The 20,013-nt window shown below is 35.9% G+C and overlaps 1 protein-coding gene and 1 pseudogene across 1 annotated transcript; both read left to right on the top strand.

Annotated features, from left to right (window-relative positions):
* On the top strand, positions 1-9,284 carry LOC122604592 (annotated as a pseudogene).
* Positions 9,285-9,403: 119 nt separating this feature from the next.
* Positions 9,404-19,351, top strand: LOC122604591 (disease resistance protein Roq1-like). The gene is made up of 8 exons (XM_043777472.1): positions 9,404-9,588; positions 9,724-9,832; positions 11,027-12,006; positions 13,434-14,541; positions 14,659-14,949; positions 17,817-18,193; positions 18,344-18,695; positions 18,806-19,351. The coding sequence occupies exons 1-8, from the start codon at positions 9,404-9,406 to the stop codon at positions 19,349-19,351; spliced, it is 3,948 nt and encodes a 1,315-aa protein (XP_043633407.1).
* Positions 19,352-20,013: the final 662 nt, after the last annotated feature.

Genomic DNA, 20,013 nt, shown 5'->3' with positions numbered 1-20,013 from the left:
ATGACATCTTCCTCGTCATCCTCTCCCTGTTCTTCTTTTTCATCATCGTCTTCTCAGTCTTCTTCTGCACCCGCTTCTTATGATGTATTTCTAAGTTTTAGAGGAAAAGATACCCGCAAAACCTTTGTAGATCATCTTTACTCCGCCCTCGTACAACGGCTCATCCACACTTATAAAGATGACGAAACACTTCCTCGGGGTGTATCCATCGGTCCATCCCTCTTAAAGGCTATTAAACAATCACGTATAGCTCTCATAATATTCTCCAAAAACTATGCAAATTCTTGTTGGTGTTTGGATGAACTCGAATATATCATGAAATGCAAAGATGAGTCTGGTCTAATCGTTATGCCCGTCTTCTATGACGTGGACCCCTCTCAAGTAAGAAAACAAAAGGGGAAATTTGGGAAAGGATTTGCTAAACAAAAGGCAAACAACATCACCAAGATTGAATCATGGAGAAAAGCACTTGTTGATGCAAGTAACCTTTCTGGATGGGAACCCAAAAACGTTGCTAACGGGTAATTTATTTATTTATTTTAATGGTCAAATTCATATTAAAATTTTCCTGTACACTATTTTCATCACTATCATTATCATCAAGTAAAATGATATGGTTTAATTCCGAGAATCCAACATGAATTGAAAGAATTAGGTCAAATACCCAAAGTTCTTATTGAATTGGGATAAAACTGAAGTATAAACAACAATTGAATTAGGGTTTAAAATATAGAGAGAAAGAGGGCAATTCCGTTACAAGGAATTGAGTGAATAACAACTATGAGCTGATCCCTGTTTTAACACACTAACTAGTGAAACCCAGCTAGTGACTTGTTTTTAAATGTCACGTGCTCTTCACATGTAACCTCCAGACTTGTATCAATTCACCCCCCAAGACATTCTTGTCCTCAAAAGGATTAGCAGGAAAGTCGTATAATTCCCAAGTAGCATCCTCCGGAGTTCTATTTGACCATTAAGTCAACAAATACACAGCTTCTCGATTGCGCAAGTTACCCAATTTTCTGTCGAGAATAGTCATAGGAATGGCAGTAATGAAGCCATTTACATCACAATTGGTGAATTATCCAGGTGCAGAACTGCATCCACCTTAGAATCTCCAACAATGTAGGATACATGAGTGGCAGATGGCTGACCATATATCACTTCATAAGGGGTAGATTTAATAGAAATATGAAAACTGGTATTACACCAAACCAATATTGAGCAAAAGTTAACCATTTAATCCAACCTGGCTATTGGTTTTCCACTCGTCATACATCTTAAGAAGCATTCTAAAGATCTAGTGGCCATTCGTTTGTGGATAGTAACCAAATTGACCTTCTTAAGATAAAAGCTTGAATGGCTCCTTCCAAAAACTACTCACGAAGACCTAGTCTGTGTGTCTGACAATGGATTTTGGCAATCCATGCAATTGATAGATGTGATCTAAAAAGAGCCAAGCTACACTTGCAGCAGTTTATGGATGTGACATAGCCACCAATGGAATCCATAGAGATGTCTTCTCATATTCTGTTGGGTATGGGAAGAGGTTGGAGCAAACCTGGATATGCTGCCAAATCTGGCTTACTGTGTTGGCATACATCACAAGTTCTAATCTACTCCCGTATATCTTTCTTGAGACCCTTCCAATTGAACAAAGCTTGTCAATCGATTCACTGTAGCGTCAGCACCAGAATGCCCTCCCTAAAGGTTGGAGTCTAATATTAGGATCGGTCTCATATACCAACTTGCCACTTCTTCTCAGCTAACCTTGTAGCCAAGTATTTATGGAGACTTTGCAAGATTAACTATTAAATCTCTTATCAACTTCTGTAACTGATCCTTTGTCCAGCTAGCTTCAATTTGTACCACTGAATTAAAAGAGATACTGGAAATAGTGCACAATTCCCCACTCGGTTCGACTCTAGATAATGCATCAACTACCCTTTCGTAAGATATTTCATTTTCAAACCCAATAATATTGGCAGTCACTTGATAATAAAGGGGTATGTAACTCTCTGTTCCATTAGGTATTTAAGACTAAAATGGTCAGTTTTGATCTTAAAATGCTTACCTAACAAATACCCTACCATTTTTCTAAAGTATGGATCACGGCTAATAACTCCTTTTCCTAGGGGGAAAATGAATAATGTTTTATAGCCAATGCCTTGCTCAAATAAGCTATAAAATGTCAATCTTGCTGCAACACATCTCCAATACCCTTATCGGAGGCACCAGTTTCAATCACAAAGTCTGAAGCTAAGTTAGGTAAACTCGGGACTGGAGCCAAAATCGTAGATTGCTTAAGTTTAACAAATGAATTCCAATCTTCTGTTGATCAAACAAATGAATTCCTTTTGAGTAGTTTTACTAGTTACTGCCATTTACATTGTTATACTAGTTGGTTGTTATACAAGATGATTAATACGATTACGAGGGTAACATATATGGGGAAAGTGAACATGGAGTTGTCCCCCATTGAAACTTAGATAGGGAACCCCTCACGTCTTAATATTACAATCATTAGAAACATGGGGCCCAAATCATTGGCTTATTTTGTTAAAAAATCTGAAAGGACAATGATATATCATCATAAATATTAGCCTAAAAGCTCTCCTGAAACCAGAAGATGGTTTATATATATATTAAAATATTAAATGTGAGGGGTTCCCCATCTAAGCTTAGATGGGGGACAACCGCACTTCCCAATATAATATATATATATATATTGATATTAGTAATAATTTATATACCATTAAATAATAATTTATGAAGTTTAATATTAGTACTTTGTGAACGCGAGTAAATGCTAATAATGCACATGTACATCCAATGTGCAGGCAAGAATCAAAAGTCATAGAAGAAATCACCGATGCAATTTTCGATAGATTGTTTCCCTCTATTTCAAATATTGATGATGGCCTTGTTGGAATGAGGACTCGAATGCAAGAAATGAAAGCACAATTAGAAATCGGGTCAGGTGATGTACACATGGTTGGAATATGGGGAGTTGGTGGTGGTGGCAAGACTGCTCTTGCAACATCCGTTTATATGGAAATCTCTCATCAGTTTGAGGGTAGCTGCATTGTGGAGAATATTCGAGAGGAGTCAAGCAGATATGGTTTTAAAAAATTGCAAGAAGACATTTTATCATCTATTTTAAATAAAAAGGTGGAAGTACCCAGTATTACAGAAGGAAAAAACAAGATAAAAACTATGTTATGTCATAGAAAAGTGTTAATACTTCTTGATGATGTTGATAAACTTGACCAATTGCAAGCTTTAGCCGGATCTCATAATTGGTTTGGAGGTGGAAGTCTAATAATAATCACAACTAGAGATGAGCATTTGCTAAGAGCCCACAAGGTTAACCAGGTTTGTCCTGTAAGATTATTATCAGATGACGAGGCTAGTCGGCCTTGAAAAAAACACGCATATAATGAAAATAACCCAGTAAAAGATTATAAGAAGCTTTCATTACGTGTGGTTTCCTATGCTTCTGGGCTTCCATTAGCACTTAAAGTTTTAGGTTCTTTTCTATATGACAAAGACGAGAAGGAATGGATGAGCGAGTTAGATAGATTGAAAGACATCCCCGAGATGGAAATTGTGGAGAAGCTCAAAATTAGTTATGATGGACTTAACACTGTAGAGAAAGAGTTATTCTTGGACATTGCATGTTTCTTAAGGGGTTGTAGCACACGTGGTGGAATGGAGATACTTGAAGCTTGTGGATATCACCCTTGTATAGGTGTAAAAATTTTGAGAGAAAAAGCTCTCGTAACCATTAATAGGAACGGAAGGTTTGATATGCATGACCTAATTCAAGAAATGGGACACTTCATTGTGAGAGGTGATAATCCTGGCAATCCTGAAAAACATAGCAGAGTTTGGAAACATGAAGAAATCAGTAACATGTGTTCTCGTGGTGCAATAATGGTAAAGTACTCAGCTTAGTAGCTTTTAAAACTATGTATTATAATGTGTGCTGAATAATACACACATGTAAAATTAAAGATATACTCTAACTAATGGTGCACATTGTTTTCTCCATTGTTACAGGAAAATGACAAAATTGAAGTGATAAAATATTATGATCATGACCGTGTTCAATCATCACGCTTGTGTATGATTGTTTCAAAAATGAAACAACTAAGGTGGCTTTCAGTGAATATAATAGATGATAATTATGATGGCGGGCCTAGTTTTCTTTCAAATGAGTTAAAGTATATTTATTGGAGTAACTATCCTTCAAGTCGATTCCCGGACAGTTTTCAACCAGTGAAGTTGGTTGTTATACGATTGTATGGCAGCTTGCAAAAAGAACTTTGGTTGGGTGACAAGGTAAGTTAATAGTTCACTTCATTAACATATATTCCCTCGTTCCCGTATTTATTGTCTACAATACCATTTGTGTTGTCTGATTTATTGTTCACTACTAGATGGATCCTCACCCGTTGGATTAAAATCAAGGGTCAAAATTCAAACTTGATCTTTGAATCACCTTTGATTTTAATTCCTCCAACTTGACTTGTCTAGTTGAAAGAACCTGAGAGAATTCCCATCCCTACTAGATATGGATATCATAGTTAATTAATTTTGTAAATTATCCCTAAAGTTAATTTATAGTTACAATATTGAAGGAAAACATTATTTACAGTCAAAGGGTAAAAGATGTCATTATGATAACTTAAAATAATTGTACTCTTTATGGATGTTTTCTTTTCTTGTGACAATTATTTTAGGACAGAGGGAGTTTAATTTTGGATCATAAAGGATTGACTCATTTTGACAGTAACTTCGATTTAAATGTATAAATAGAACCGCTAATTTGTTACATTGAACATTGGTGTAATGCAACTAAACTATGTTACCAATTAAGCACAACATCGCAAGTGGTATCCAGACCGGCAAAACATATGGGCCCACTAGAGGGACTTTTGGGAATAAGGACCTAAATTTGGATGGAAGTTTCGAACCCAAGGTGATCTAGTATTCGAAGTAGGGGAATGCTAAGGTTTAGTATGTATTTAGGAAGGCTTTAGTCTATTGAGGTTTACTGGGTTTTCGTTCATTGCTGAGTATTCATAGATGGCATTATGGCAATCACTACTTACACCTTACCTCCTAAAGTAATAGTTATAATAGAAGACCACATACTCAGAGAAACCTAGTCTCAACTCTCGGCACCTCATCATACATAAAAAACCAGTGTGCGCTCTAAATTGGGCAGTGTGCAATGGTGTTACACACCGCCTAACAGAAAATGTACCACCTCCCAAAACCTGCCTAGTCGGCATCAACTTGTAGTCTGCAGTTAAGCTCCAAGCACATCTACCTATAGATCTTCTGACTAATACTCAAGGCCTATCTCCATGCCGCATGGAGATAGGGCCATGCCATCGTCTCATAATGACCGGATTTAGTAGTAATCTATTCTCTCAAGATACTATCAACTCGATCCAAGATACCCAACTGTGTCAAAATCGGCCACTCCATGATTCTAGGTGCACAAACCCGCCTTGCTATGATACTTTGCCTACCAATTCTTCAGCTCTATTCTCTTCTCATCAGACTCACCTGCCCCTGACGGGCATTTACACCTTTCTGCCCTCATCATTATTCTGGCGGCAGAAGTGTTATCTTCTTCACCCTCTGACATCTGATTGTGTGCTGAGATGGGCCCACATCATCATTTATCGAAGGGCTCAGGATGCTGATCAGCTGCTAGAGAACTAACAATTGGAATTTTCTGCAAAATAGATGAATGAACATGTTACATATGAGCTGATAACCAGTAACAGAAAGCTGCAGGCCTACTGTAATGCATTCTAAGGTATATGAATGCGGCGCATTGAGATTCAAAATGTGTCGCATTCATGGTAAAAACACATCAATGCCCAGCATAGGTATACCCAATGCGTCGTTTACGACATAAACACCACCTAAAAGCATCGCATTGAGACACAAATGCGTAGCATTCAAAAATCAATAAGGCGTCGCATAGATTGCTTAAATGCATCGTATTCAGTCCTATTAGGGCACGAATCGCATTGGGTGAACCCAATTGTTCAGTACTCTGTCTTGATTAAAATAAGCCAAATGCACAAATTTATCACATAATAGCAAACAATTTACCATCCTAATTTATAATTCAACAAAACACAACATGCTTGAATTATGTTTCATAACCTAATAGCCCTAACCTATCCAAACGCTTATTAGGAACAAAAACGACAAATTTCGATCAATTTCATGCAGCCTAATCCCATTTAAACTATAGCAGATCATATTCAGCAACAAAGCATGTATGAAACATGTGACAAAACTAGATAAAATACTAAGCTAAAATTCCAATGCTCGCCGAATTTTTTGAAAAACACAAATACAGTTTAAACGTCCCTAAGTTGGTTCTAGCATACATTAGCGCTATTAATCCGATTGATACACATTCATTTAGATAAAAATCCCTGAATAAGAAAGCCTATTAAAAAAATATTAAAATAATAAATTATCACGTATGATTGTGTTTGTTTTTGTGCGTCTGATCGCCAATACAGAGAGGTAGATGTCCATATTTTGGTAAATGAAAAAGGTGATGAACAAAAATTTATATTATATATATATGTTTGTGTGTATATTAGCTACCGCTAATCGAATGTGGCGCGTGCGCACAAGGGTCAGTATTAGTTCTTGAGTTTCTAAGAAATTATGAGGTCCTAAACAAACCTTCTGCAATGCACAGGCTCTCTCTCTCTCCTAGACAAAGTATAAGGTACTTTAAAACAACCAGCAAGCAACTTAAAAACATGGGCCAATATAATAGTAGAAAAAACCAAAAAAGTAAACAATGGTTTGGGATCTTAATGCGTCTCGTCTTGGTGCACTTTTGCTTCCTATGCTCGATCTGCTTCTTTTGTGGATTTTAAACCACAATTATGTATAGGAGATGTAATGCATTAATTTGTCTCTGTATGAACTTGTAGCATCTACCTCATTTGAAAGTGCTTGAACTCTGTGCAATGAAAAACCTACTCAGCACACCAGACTTCAGGGAACTTCCTTGTCTTCAAAAGTTTATTCTGGATGACTGTTTCAAGTTAGAAGAGATCAACCCATCACTTGGAAACCATACAAGTCTTGAATACATACAAGTATCATGGTGTAACAGGCTTCGAACATTTCCAACAATTGGCCGAATGGAAAAACTCAAGACTCTTGAAATAAAAGATTGCGATGTGATTTCTGAGTTCCCGAAAATCCAAGCAAACATGCGAAGCTTGGTAAAGTTGTCTTTGGTGCGGATTGGGATAAAAGTTCTACCCTCATCAATTGGAGAACGTTGTACCAACCTTATTTCATTGAACGTGGATGATTGTTTTCAACTTAAGAGCATAGAATTCAACTTGGATGTCTTAAAACATTTAAGTGAGTTAAAATGTCGTCATTATTATAGAATTAGTACGCTGATGTTCCATCACTTTCCACGTTGCTTAAGAAAGTTGGATCTCAGTGATTTTGATTTCAGAGACGGAGAAATTCCATCAGATATTGGTAAATTATCCATCTTGCAAGAGCTAGATCTAAGCAGGAATAAATTTACTCGGATAGATTTCAGCCTCTCTCAACTTACTCAGCTTAAACTTCTCAACTTGATGCTTTGCGAAAGGCTTGTAGAATTGCCCCAGCTTCCATCAAATTTGGCTGTTCTCCAAGCAAACTATTGCAAATCAGTTACAACTATTGGAGACTGTCACAAAGATTGTAAAAGGTTATGTCGAGTCTCACTTATGTACGGGAGTATTGTGATTGATGGCGGCAGATTTCTAGACTCCGTGCTTCGGGTAGATCTCTTTCTAATTTTTTTCATTTATTATATCAATCAATTGGTTGATTTCTATATCTATAGACGATTTTTGTGATAATATTATAAGTTAGTAAAACTGTTTTTGATTAATTAGGGAAATCCTATTGAAGATAACTCTATTCTTCAATTGCAAGGCCTTGAGATTCCAAAGGGGTTTACACCCCGTCTTTGTCATGGAACTAGATGTACATTGCAACTTCCAAACAACTGGTGTAATGACTTCTGTGGATTCTTAATGTGTGCTGTTTTCACACATGGATACCTCCACACGCCTGTAGAGATAAGTATGAAACAACCAATGAGTGAGGGTTTGGATTCTCCGCAAAATGATGTGGTTTGGGAGGAGGGTATTGAAGATACTAGTACATGGGTGGGGTATATATCATTTGGTTCATTGAGAAATACTTCTTGGTGGGATCATACATACAACGCCCTCTCATTCTCCATTGATGAAGATGAATATAAATTTTGTAGTGGGCTTGGAGTTAGGCTCATTTCCAGGAATGGCAAAGATGGTCTAAGAGAAACATTTACAGATTCTTCTGAACTTTCAGATTATAAACCTAACTTCAAGATTCTACATGACTCAACAGTTGCTTTAACGATTTCTGTTAGCTAGTGGGGTCGATAAACTCACGCATTTAAGTGGCTTCACATGTCGTCATTGTTATATGTTGAGGTTCCATCACTTTCCACGTAATGTAAAAGTTGTATCTCTTCTTGATTGCAAAGATGGAAATTATTCAGATATTGGTTAGTTATCCATCTTACAAGACTTGATCTAGGCAAGAATAAATTTACACCGATAGATTTCAGCCTCTCATAACAAATGTAGCTTAAACTCCTAAAACTTGACGCATTGCGAAAGGCTTGCAGAAGTGCCTAAGCTCCTATCAATTTTAGCTATTCGGAGCAAACATTGCAAATTACTATCAGTTACAACTTACAACTGTTGGCGATTGTCACAAAGAGCGTAAATGGTTATGTCGAGTCTCACTTATGTGCGGGGGTATTGTGATTGATGGCGGCGCATTACTAGAATCCAGGCTTCAGGTAGATCTCTTTCTGATTTTTTACTTTTTAATATTAATCAATTGATTAAGCTCTATATCTATACACAATATTTATGATAATATATTAATATTATAAATTAGTAAAACTGTTTTTGATTAATTAGGGAAATGCCATTGGAGATCACTCTATGCTTCTTCTACTGCAAGGCCTTGAGATTCCAAAGGGGTTTATACCCCGTCTTTGTTATAAAAGTAAATGTACATTGCAACTTCCAAATATCTGGTTTGATGACTTTTGTGGATTCTTAATGTGTGCTGTTTTCACTAGTGACCTCAACGAAGCTGTAAAGATAAGTATGAAACAACCAATGATGAGTGAGGATATGGATTCTCAACAAAAATGATGTGGTTTGGGACGAGGGTATGGGAGATATTAGTACATGGGTGGGGTATATTTCATTTGGTTCATTGAGACACACTTCTTGGTGGGATCATACACACAACACCCGTTCGCTCTCCATTGATGAAGGTAGATATAAGTTTTTGTAGTGGGCTTGCAGTTAGGCTCGTTCCCAGGGATAGCAGAGATGGTCTAAGAGTAACATCAACAGATTCTTCTGAACTTTCAGATTATAAAACTAACTTCAAGATTCTACATGACTCGGCGTATGCTTTAATGATTTCTTTTGGCAGGTTGGAGGATGATTGGTAAGTGTTGATTAGTATTGTAATTATAAGAGCCATGGAATAGAGACTAGGCTTGTTTGTTAGTGTTTTTGGAGTGAAATTCGAACTATATTTTGGCTGTGTTTTTGCTTCAGAAGTGCTTTTGTACCATGACAGCTGTGTTCCTCCGTTGTTGCGGAGTTCGAAGCTTTTCAAGAAGAGATACCGTTATTACAATCTCAGAATTGCTACGCTTTTGTATTTGATTATCTACCTTTCAAACTCGGTAATATCCTTTCCGATTTACAGTTGTAATTTCTTGTAAATTCAGTTTGAATTTTAAATTTGAATGGAAACCATGTTTAATTGATAAATATAAAAATTATTAGGTTATAATAATCAGACTTGTATATAAATTGACATAGTAATTTGTTCGATCAAAATGATTTGATTTGCTGTTTGACTGAAAATGTTGGTATAGTTCCTTACTAAACACTACCTTAGCCTTAATAGTTAATACTTAATATATACTTTTTGAAAAATGATATATCTTTCATATTAAAAATTTATCTAAATTTTATGATAAAATGTACAACAACAACGGTATCCAATCCCAGCCTAAGCCTATGCCGGGGTATGAGGGGAGGTATGATGTAGACAGTCCTTACCCTTACTCAAAGGTAGAGAGATTGCTTCCAGATCCACCGAGGTGGAAGGGACCTTCGGCCCGGGGTGAAAAAAATAGGGTTAGATCCACCGGAGTAGAAGACTTAACCGGGAATAATCTCGATCTCAACCTCTCAATCTCAAAGCTCGATCTCAGCCTCCAGAAACCAAACTCAGATTGGATCTGAAAGTTTGTTACCGTTAAAGGAGAAGAGAGAGCGCACACGTAGAGAGATAACCAAACTTTTATATAAAATGTACAATTATGTAAATCACCCTTTTAAGTACAACCTTAAAAGTCACCTTTAACTACAACCTTAAAAAGCTCTGTCTAGCAAAACACATACTTTTATATAAAAAGTTAAAATTACACCGAAAGTTTCTCAATTGTCAGATGAAATGTTATGGAAAGCATAAATCACAGATTTCTATATCAATATATTCTTATAAAATCATAAACAGAATATAATTCTTCATTATGTTGTCGTTTTACCTTTTATTTTTTAATCTCCTAACTCTTTATAATGCTTTTGGATAAAGAAGATTAAAATTGCTTGTCTCTCAATTATTAGATGCAATGCAATGTGCTGAAAAGCATATATACATCGCATGTTTAGCATTATTTCACTCACTCAGATAATCAAAGCAAATTACTTTACAAATTTCTCACCTTTTGATGACATCTTCATCTTCTTATTCTTCTTTTTATGATGTATTATATAATTAACTCAAGAACAACTTAATTATTTCATTTCCTCCCCCAAACACACCTATACCTTAAACTTTCCTAGGTTGAAATATCTGATGGTTTTAGTCCTTTGAAAAGGATATTCGATCTTTATACTTGAACAAAACCCATTTTAATCTTAAAACTTTATATTTTGCAGAAGTAACTGCCATGGGAAATTGTATTTCAGTCAGTCGGATAAAAAAGCAAAGGAGTTTACCGATTTCAAACCTTTCAATGGCATCTTCGTCGCTATCTTCTCACTCTTCTGCACCCGCGTCTAATTCACCGATTCCAAACCTTTCGATAGCATCTTCGTCGACAATTAATATTTCTCAATCTGCATCCGCTTCTTCTTTACCGCTTCTAAACCTTTCGATGACATCTTCGTCGTCATCTTCTCAATCTGCTCCCGCTTCTTATCCACCGCTTCAAAACTTTTCGATGGCATCTTCGTCGCTATCTTCTCCATCTTCTGCACCCACTTCTTATTCACCTATTCCAAACCTTTCGATAGCATCTTCGTCGTCAATTTCTCAATCTGCATCCACTTCTTATTTACCGCTTCCAAACCTTTCGATGGCATCTTCTTCGCTATCTTCTCAATCTTCTGCACCCACTTCTTATGATGTATTTTTAAGTTTTAGAGGAGAAGATACCCGGAAGACCTTTGTAGATCACCTCTACTCCGCCCTCAAACAACGCCTAATCCACACTTATAAGGATGACGAAACACTTCCCCGGGGTGTATCCATCGGTCCATCCCTCTTAAAGGCTATCAAACAATCAAGTATAGCTCTCATTATTTTCTCCAAAAACTATGCAGATTCTTCTTGGTGTTTGGATGAACTTGAGTTTATCATGAAATGCAATGTGGAGACCGGGCTGATCGTTATGCCCATATTCTACGACGTGGACCCCTCTGAGGTAAGGAAACAAAAGGGGGATTTTGGAGAAGGATTTGCTAAGCAAAAGGCAAAGAACATCACCAAAATTGAATCATGGAGAAAAGCACTTGTTGATGCAAGCAACATTTCTGGATGGGAACCCAAAAACATTGCTAACGGGTAATTTTCTTTTATATGTTTTTATACATAGAAATATAAGGTACTAAAAGTGAATAAAAGTAAAAAATATTCTGTTTACCGGCATTGTACTATTTCAGTGCCAAACCTTTGAAGTCCGCTCTAGAGAGGTGTGACAAAATGTATACACCGAGTCCGGGTTGTGAGTACGTAGCAATACCCAAGTTGGTTGGGTGTTGTCTACAATGTGACCTTTATGTATATGTTCATGGTGTTTAGACAACCATATAAGTTTTCAATAGACAATTAAGTTCTATCATTATTATTGTTATAGTTATTATTATTATTGTTATTTTTATTATATTATTTAAGAACCCGGTCACCCAGATTTATAAAAAGTACGAATTTCCAAAAAAGTTTCAACTTAATAATAAACTCCGTCAAATAATTGCGGAAGAGACTAAATTCCAACTTAGCCTATTCCTAAGGAATCATTAAACAAGTTAAAATGATGTTACTAGCATCATAACGATGATTAAAGAAAAGGTACAAAGACAATAGTCAATGACAATACAAGTCTACCTTAAAAAGATACTAAATGGGTTTAACCCAAATCTAAAAGCAAATTTTTATCACTGACATGATGTATAAATCTCTTGGTGGTCCATCGGCGTCTTTATTGCTAGGTTTAATCAAATCTATGAGCAATTTGTTAAACTCCCGGAGTGGTTAATCAAGTCACCTGGAATCACTCTATATCTCATTGTTTTGCTCGCATAAGGGTATCATGACTACATCTGCATGATCTCACGTGGCCATTATGGGTTAAGCTTAACACATTTACACTTTACCTCTCGTGGTGCTCAGGACTTATAGCACACAATTTATTTATTTTTCAAACGACAAACTAATCTACTTATTTACCTAAATTACACGAGTGCCTAAGATGAAACCCAAGAGTCCCCCCCCCCCCCCCCCCCCCCCCCCTCTCAAAAAAAAATAAAATAAATAAATAAAATAATAATCCCCCCTTACAAATGTAATAAATATAGTGTATATCAGCGTGCCTAGATACGCAATCAACAATCACACACCAACTCATCTAACACGTGCATATCTAGAATTTATAAATAATCTCCCGCGTATATTACATACCCAACATACACATGAGATGGTTTACCAAACATAAAATGAGGTTAATTATCAAAATATAAGTTTTGTTGTATGCCTCGTGTGTCCAAAAAGCTTCACAGACGACAAATAAACGATTATTGTGCTTGCTATGTGTAAGACAACCTAAGATCATCATATAGTCAACATACAAAAGCAAAAATGACTCACAGGCCATATATACGTAGCATACTCTTAGTATGCGTCGCATATCCACTTGTTTCTACCTTCTGGATTTCAAATAAAAAAAAAACCGATTTCACATAAAATCTCTCTCTGACATGTTATACAATGTGCAGGCATGAATCAAAATTCATAAAGGAGATTGCCGATAAAATTTTCGATAGATTGTTTCCCTCTGTTTTAGACATTGATGATGGCCTTGTTGGAATGAGGACTCGGTTACAAGAAATGAAAGCACAATTAGAAATGGCGTCAGGTGAAATACGCATGCTTGGAATATGGGGGGTTGGTGGCGGTGGCAAGACTACCCTTGCGACTTCCGTTTATATGGAAATTTCTCATCAGTTTGAGGGTAGCTGCATTGTGGAGAATATTCGAGGGGAGTCAAGCAAAAATGGTTTAGAACAATTGCAAGACAAGCTTTTATCATCTATTTTTAAAAGAAAGGTGGAAGTACACAGTATTACAGAAGGAAAAAACATGATAAAAACTATGTTACGTCATAGAAAAGTGTTAATACTTCTTGATGATGTTGATAAACTTGACCAATTACAAGCGTTAGCCGGATCACATAATTGGTTTGGAGGTGGGAGTCGAATAATAATCACAACTAGAGATGAGCATTTGCTAAGAGTCCACAAGGTTAACCAGGTTTATCCTGTGAGATTGTTATCAGATGACGAGGCTCGTCTGCTATTTAAAATACATGCATATAATGAAGGTAACCCAATAAAAGATTACGAGAAGCTATCATTACGTGTGGTTTCCTATGCATCCGGGCTTCCATTAGCAGTTAAAGTTTTAGGTTCTTTTCTATATGACAAAGACGAGAAGGAGTGGATGAGCGCGTTGGATAGATTGAAAGACGTTCCCGAAATGGAAATTGTAAGGAAGCTCAAAATTAGCTATGATGGACTCAACACTCTAGAGAAAGATTTATTTTTGGACATTGCATGTTTCTTTAGGGGGATGAGTATGAAAAGCAAACATGATGGAATGGAGATACTTGAGGCTTGTGGGTATCACCCTTGTATAGGTATAAAGATTTTGAGAGAAAAAGCTCTCATAACCATTAATAGGGATGGTAAGTTTGATATGCACGATCTGATTCAAGAAATGGGACACTTCATCGTCAGAGGTGAAGATCCTGACAATCCTGAAAAACATAGTAGAGTTTGGAAACATAATGAAATTCGTAACATGTGTTCTCGTGGAGCAATAATGGTAAAGTACTAAGCCTGTTAACGTTTTAAATTATACGTGCACTGTAATACAAACATGTGCTAAGTTTTCAAAATATACTCTAACTAAACATGCACATTGTTTTCTCCATTGTTACAGCAAAATGACAAAATTAAAGCGATACGATATTGTGGGGATGATCATCGTGGTCATACATCTCCTTTTTGTATGATTGTTTCAAACTTGAAACAACTGAGGTGGCTTAAGGTGTATATAATGGAATACAAGTATGACGAAATTAAAGCGCCTACATTTCTTTCAAATGAGTTAAGGTATATTAATTGGAAACACTATCCCACATCTCCATTCCCGGAAAGTTTCCAGCCCGTGAAGATGGTCGTTATAAAGTTGGAATACAGCTTGCAAAAAGAACTTTGGATGGGTTACAAGGTAATTTGATAGTTCCCTCATTAACATATGAGACAAGTATCATCCTTTTTAATTAATTTACCAAAATCAAGCATCAAGTGCTTGTACAACATCTCATCAAATTTATATACGAGTAGTATGGTAAATTAATCAAAATAGATGAACTATCCCTTTTAACATATACCCATATGTATTGTCCATTATACTATTGAACAATGTTATGTTGACAAACTAATTATTATAAACAAATTTTTACAAACTCAATTATCATCAATGAAATGAAGAAAAAGAATGAAGAGAGAGATATTTGTTTTAAATATAATTGTACCATCTAATTTGCTACTTAAGTTCATAAAAATTTGTTTATAATTAATTTGTCAAACATATTGCTCTATACTATTTTGTGTTTTATCTCAAAGTTATTGTTTACTCCTATATATAGATAGTGATATACCCCTAATTTAAAGTTAACTAATAGTTATATCCATGGAAAACACTAACTATCGTCAGAATAGTAAAAGATGTTATTTTGATGGCCAGGCCATTTTGATACCCAAAATAATTATTGTATTTTTTTCTTTTTGATAACTATTATTTAAGACAGAAAGTATAAGTTTAGATCATCAACCAACTGGGTTGGATCAGTGGTTGGAGCTCATGCCTCTGGAAACAGAGGTCATGGGTTCGATCCTCATGCCCAATAAGGCTGGAGGTCCTTTTCTACCTATGGTAGAACCTGGAAGCAGCCTCTCTACCTTTGGTAGGAGTAAGGCTGTCTACATATCAACCTCCCCCATACACCGTTGAAGACGGTATTAGGACCCAAAACCCGTGGAAGACGGCATTGGGAGTTACTTTAGTATAAGTTTAGATCATAAAGCATTGTAATATTGACTACAACTTTATCTTAACTGTGTATATAGAGTTGCTAACTTGTTACATTGAATATTGGTGTAATATAACAGTTAAACTATGTTACCAAATAAGCATAACTCCAAGTTATACTTACTCTCCCAAAACACATGAGCCCACTCAAGGTACTTTTAGGTATAAGAAGTTGAAGCACTGGCGCATTTTAATAAGGGAGTTATATGGAGCTATTCTTTGTGGTGTGGATAATTAATTAATTACTAATGTCAAAAAGGTACTTGCGGGTTTGAGTCAAAGGTTGATTATATACTGTTGTGCTAGATGCATATTGCAAAATCATTTTGTAGTTGAAGCCAGTTAGGCTATTTTCGCTTTCAAAGGAATTGGAATATTTACACTCCATTCTTGAGTTTTTATTTTGAAGGATAAGAAAGGGAAAGGAAAGAAAACTTTGATTTTGGTATTCTTGAGTTTTTCTTTTGAAGGAATAGAAAGTGAAGGGAAGGAAAAGTGAAGCAATTTTTATCTCAAAACTTTTCAGCCAAAAATGGCATGATTTGGAAAGAAAGATTTATAACACATTAAAAGACTACATTAGAACCACCACAGTATCTCTCCACAATCTGCTGTTGTTGCTAAATTACTGCTGCTTAACGTTGATGTTGCTGTCATTTGGTCACCATCAATTGTGTATGTGTGTTAAACTATGTATGGCTGCTTGAATATGCAAAAGGACAGTGTCAAAAGGATTGCTCATGACAAGTTTTTGTTGAATCGTTGATGTGCTATCATTATTTGGGTTTCTAATTTAAAAGTTGACTTTTTTTCATTTATAATCGCTTGAAGATTAGTGTTCTGGGTAGATATATGGTTTTATTGTTTTAGGGGCTTTTATTTTTTTTTTCTTTTTACTCAACTAGAAAATATTAAAAAACTTTCTTTTTTGTTTTCTTTTCCATTCAACTTGAGAATGTGTTTTTTGTATATAACATTTTTCCTTTCTTCTCCTATCCAATCTTTCTTTTTCCTTCTTTTAAAAAAAACTTGAGAATGTAGTGTTAAGGCTATGTCTGATTTTGAAAAACGAGTTTAGATGATATTTTAATTTCCAGAATAGTGTTAGAACAAACCTTCCCCGACGCACACACTTTCTGATACGTTTCTCATGTTGTACCCCTATGACTTGGTACATACTTGCACGTACATGTTCCCATGCACGTTTATGTTTACTACGTTACATAGCAAATGGAGTAGTTTTTATTTTAAGAGTTTTGCTGAACGTAGCCTATAGGCTGTAGTTAAGTGGAATTTTGATATGAAACAATTTTTTTTATGCATGTTAATTAAGTGTAACCTTAAAGGCTGAATTTAACATTTTTTTAATTTTATTTAGCACCTTTTATCTAATGTTATTTTATTAAAACATGGGTCAGTTATGCAATATGATTTATGTGTACTAGTTTCTACGAGTAGTTGCATATTTAGTTTTTCTATAAATATTAGTACTTTGGCTTTTGGAAGCAACAGAAAAGAAAATTCAGTTATTTTCTTTCTCATTGAACTTATCCTGTTCCATTTGAACAGAAATTGAATTCAAATTCGATTTTTGGTTTTGTTCTCGACAAATATATCTCAACCTGAAGAATTGGAAATTCAACCCGATAATAGACACCCTACTACATAGGTCAATTTTTAATAATGAAGGACGATTGAAGAAGGATGGTGAATATATCTTCCATGTTAAGGAGTTGAAATCTGTAATTGGAGGCTGGTGAAAAATCCAACTTCAATTCCTTCATTTAACGGAATATGATATCAGTTCAGAATTGAAATCTATCTCGTAATGTGTTTTCTTGTTGCACTTTTCTTCCTATGCACAGTCTGCTTCTTTCGTGGATTTTTTAAACTACAAGTATGTATTTATAATTAAGAGACGTAAAGCATTAATTAATTTATGCCATTGTTGTATTTGTATGATATTCATTAACTGTGTAATTTATCTGTATATTAACTTGTAGCATCTACCTCATTTGAAAGTGCTTCAACTCAGTAGGATGGAAAACCTACTCAGGACTCCAGACTTTAGGGGACTTCCTTGTCTTCAAAAATTTGTTCTGGAACGCTGTCCAAGGTTAGAAGAGATCCATCCATCACTTGGAAATCATTCAAGTCTTGAATACTTAAAAGTATCAAGGTGTGACAGGCTTCAAATGTTTCCAACAATTGTCCAAATGGACAAACTCAAGACTCTTAAAATAGACGAGTGTCATAAGATTTCCAAGTTCCCGAAGATCCAAGCAAACATGAAAAGCTTGGTAAAGTTGTCGTTGGATCATATTGGGATAGAAGTTCTACCCTCATCAATTGCAGAACGTTGTTCCAAACTTGAAACATTGTACGTGGGTCCTTGTTATCACCTAAAGAGCATAAAATTCAACTTGGATGCCTTCATACATCTCCGTTCGTTCACATGCCATTATTTTTGTTTAAGTAATATGACGTTGCGTGCTATGAATTTGTCATTGTTCCATCACTTTCCACATAGCTTAAGAAAGTTGGGTATCAGTTATTGCCACTTGAAAGATGGAAAAATTCCATCACATATTGGTGAGTTGTCCACGTTACAAGAGCTAGCTCTAAGAGGTAATGACTTTACACGGGTACATTTCAGCCTCACACAACTTACTCAGCTTAGATGCCTTGACCTGTCGGATTGCGAAAGGCTTGTAGAATTGCCCAAGCTCCCATCAAGTTTAGCTATTCTCGAAGCAGACCAATGCACATCACTTGCAACTGTTGGAGATTGTCACACAGATTGTAAAAGGTTATGTATAGTCTCAATTACGTATGGGGCTACTATCACCGATGGCAGCAGATTACTAGAATCCATGCTTCAGGTACATCTCTTTCTGATTTATTACTTTTTTAATATAAATCAATTTTGATCTATCTATAATAATATTTATGATAATATTATAAGTTAGTTAACCTGTTTTTGATTAATTAGGGAAATCCTATTGAAGATCACTATATGCATCTTGCAGTGCGAAGTGATGAGATTCCAAAGGGGTTTATACCCCGTCTTTGTAAAGGAAGTAAACGTACCTTGCAACTTCCAAACAACTGGCGTGATGACTTCTGTGGACTCTTAATGTGTGCTGTTTTTTCACATGATTTTAACCTCCACACTAACACGATAAGTATCGAACAACCAATTAGTGATGAGGGAATGGATTCTGGACAAAATGATGTGGTTTGGGAGGAGCGTATGGGCAGTACTAGTACATGGGTGGGGTATATTTCATTTGGTTCATTGAGACACACGTGTTGGTGGGATCATACACACGACACCCGCTCGCTCTCCATTGATGTACTTTATTGTAATTTGCTTGGAGTTAGGCTGGTCCCCAGGAATAGCAGAGATGGTCGTCTAAGAGAAACATCTACAGATTCTTCTGAACTTTCAGATTACAAACCTAGGTTCAAGATTCTACATGACTCTGCGTATGCTTTAAAGATTTTTCTTAGCCAATATAAGAAATCATATACGTGACGGCGCAATCGAGACAATTAAGCATCGTCTCTCCTTGAATGCGCAACACCAAAAAGCTTTGGATTCTTGTAATGAACTGGTGAAATCGTAGAGAGCCAAGAGACTGGTCAATACAAGATGTTCTCAATTTGAACCGTCTGAGAAAACCGAAATAACATATGATTTCAAAGAATATCAACGAGACTAGTGCCCTTGCGGGATCATATCATGTTGCATCCTACAACTGGATCACTATCAGAAGCAAAAAAGCGACCTTAATGGCATTTGAATCCTGAGTTTTGTTATGTCTAAACGACCTTTTTGTAATTTACTGTGACTTATTTGCATTATGATCAGTCATATATTATCGGGATAAGTGTCCTCGAATATAATGAACTATGTAATTAGCTACTCGAGTGTTTATTGTATGTAATGAACGTTGGTGCCATGAGGAGCCTAGTAGGCATCACCACATTAAAAAATGCTCACAAAGCATATATGCTTAATTTACAATCGCTCTTATAAGGCTATCTCCAATGCTAAGGACACCCTTAAGGGTCCTTGAACTGCCACATATATTCTTACATATACTTATACATCGTTATAAATCCTTCAAATCCTAAAATTTTATCTCCAACCATACAAAATCCTAAGATATCTTTACATATCCCTTTACCTCCAAC

The sequence above is a fragment of the Erigeron canadensis genome, chromosome 6 (assembly GCF_010389155.1).
Source record: "Erigeron canadensis isolate Cc75 chromosome 6, C_canadensis_v1, whole genome shotgun sequence".
NCBI lineage: Eukaryota > Viridiplantae > Streptophyta > Magnoliopsida > Asterales > Asteraceae > Erigeron > Erigeron canadensis.
Note: the sequence above shows the minus strand (reverse complement) of the source record. Positions and strands in the feature narration are given on the sequence as shown.

What these genes read in the sequence shown, in the direction of transcription:
- LOC122604591 (XM_043777472.1), top strand. Translation starts at nt 9,404, where the DNA reads ATGAAGGTAGATATAAGTTTTTGTAGTGGGCTTGCAGTTAGGCTCGTT. An exon ending in GGCAGGTTGGAGGATGATTG is followed by an intron (nt 9,589 to 9,723) that starts GTAAGTGTTGAT and finishes GTACCATGACAG; the next exon opens with CTGTGTTCCTCCGTTGTTGC. An exon ending in TGTTCCAAACTTGAAACATT is followed by an intron (nt 18,194 to 18,343) that starts GTACGTGGGTCC and finishes CTTTCCACATAG; the next exon opens with CTTAAGAAAGTTGGGTATCA.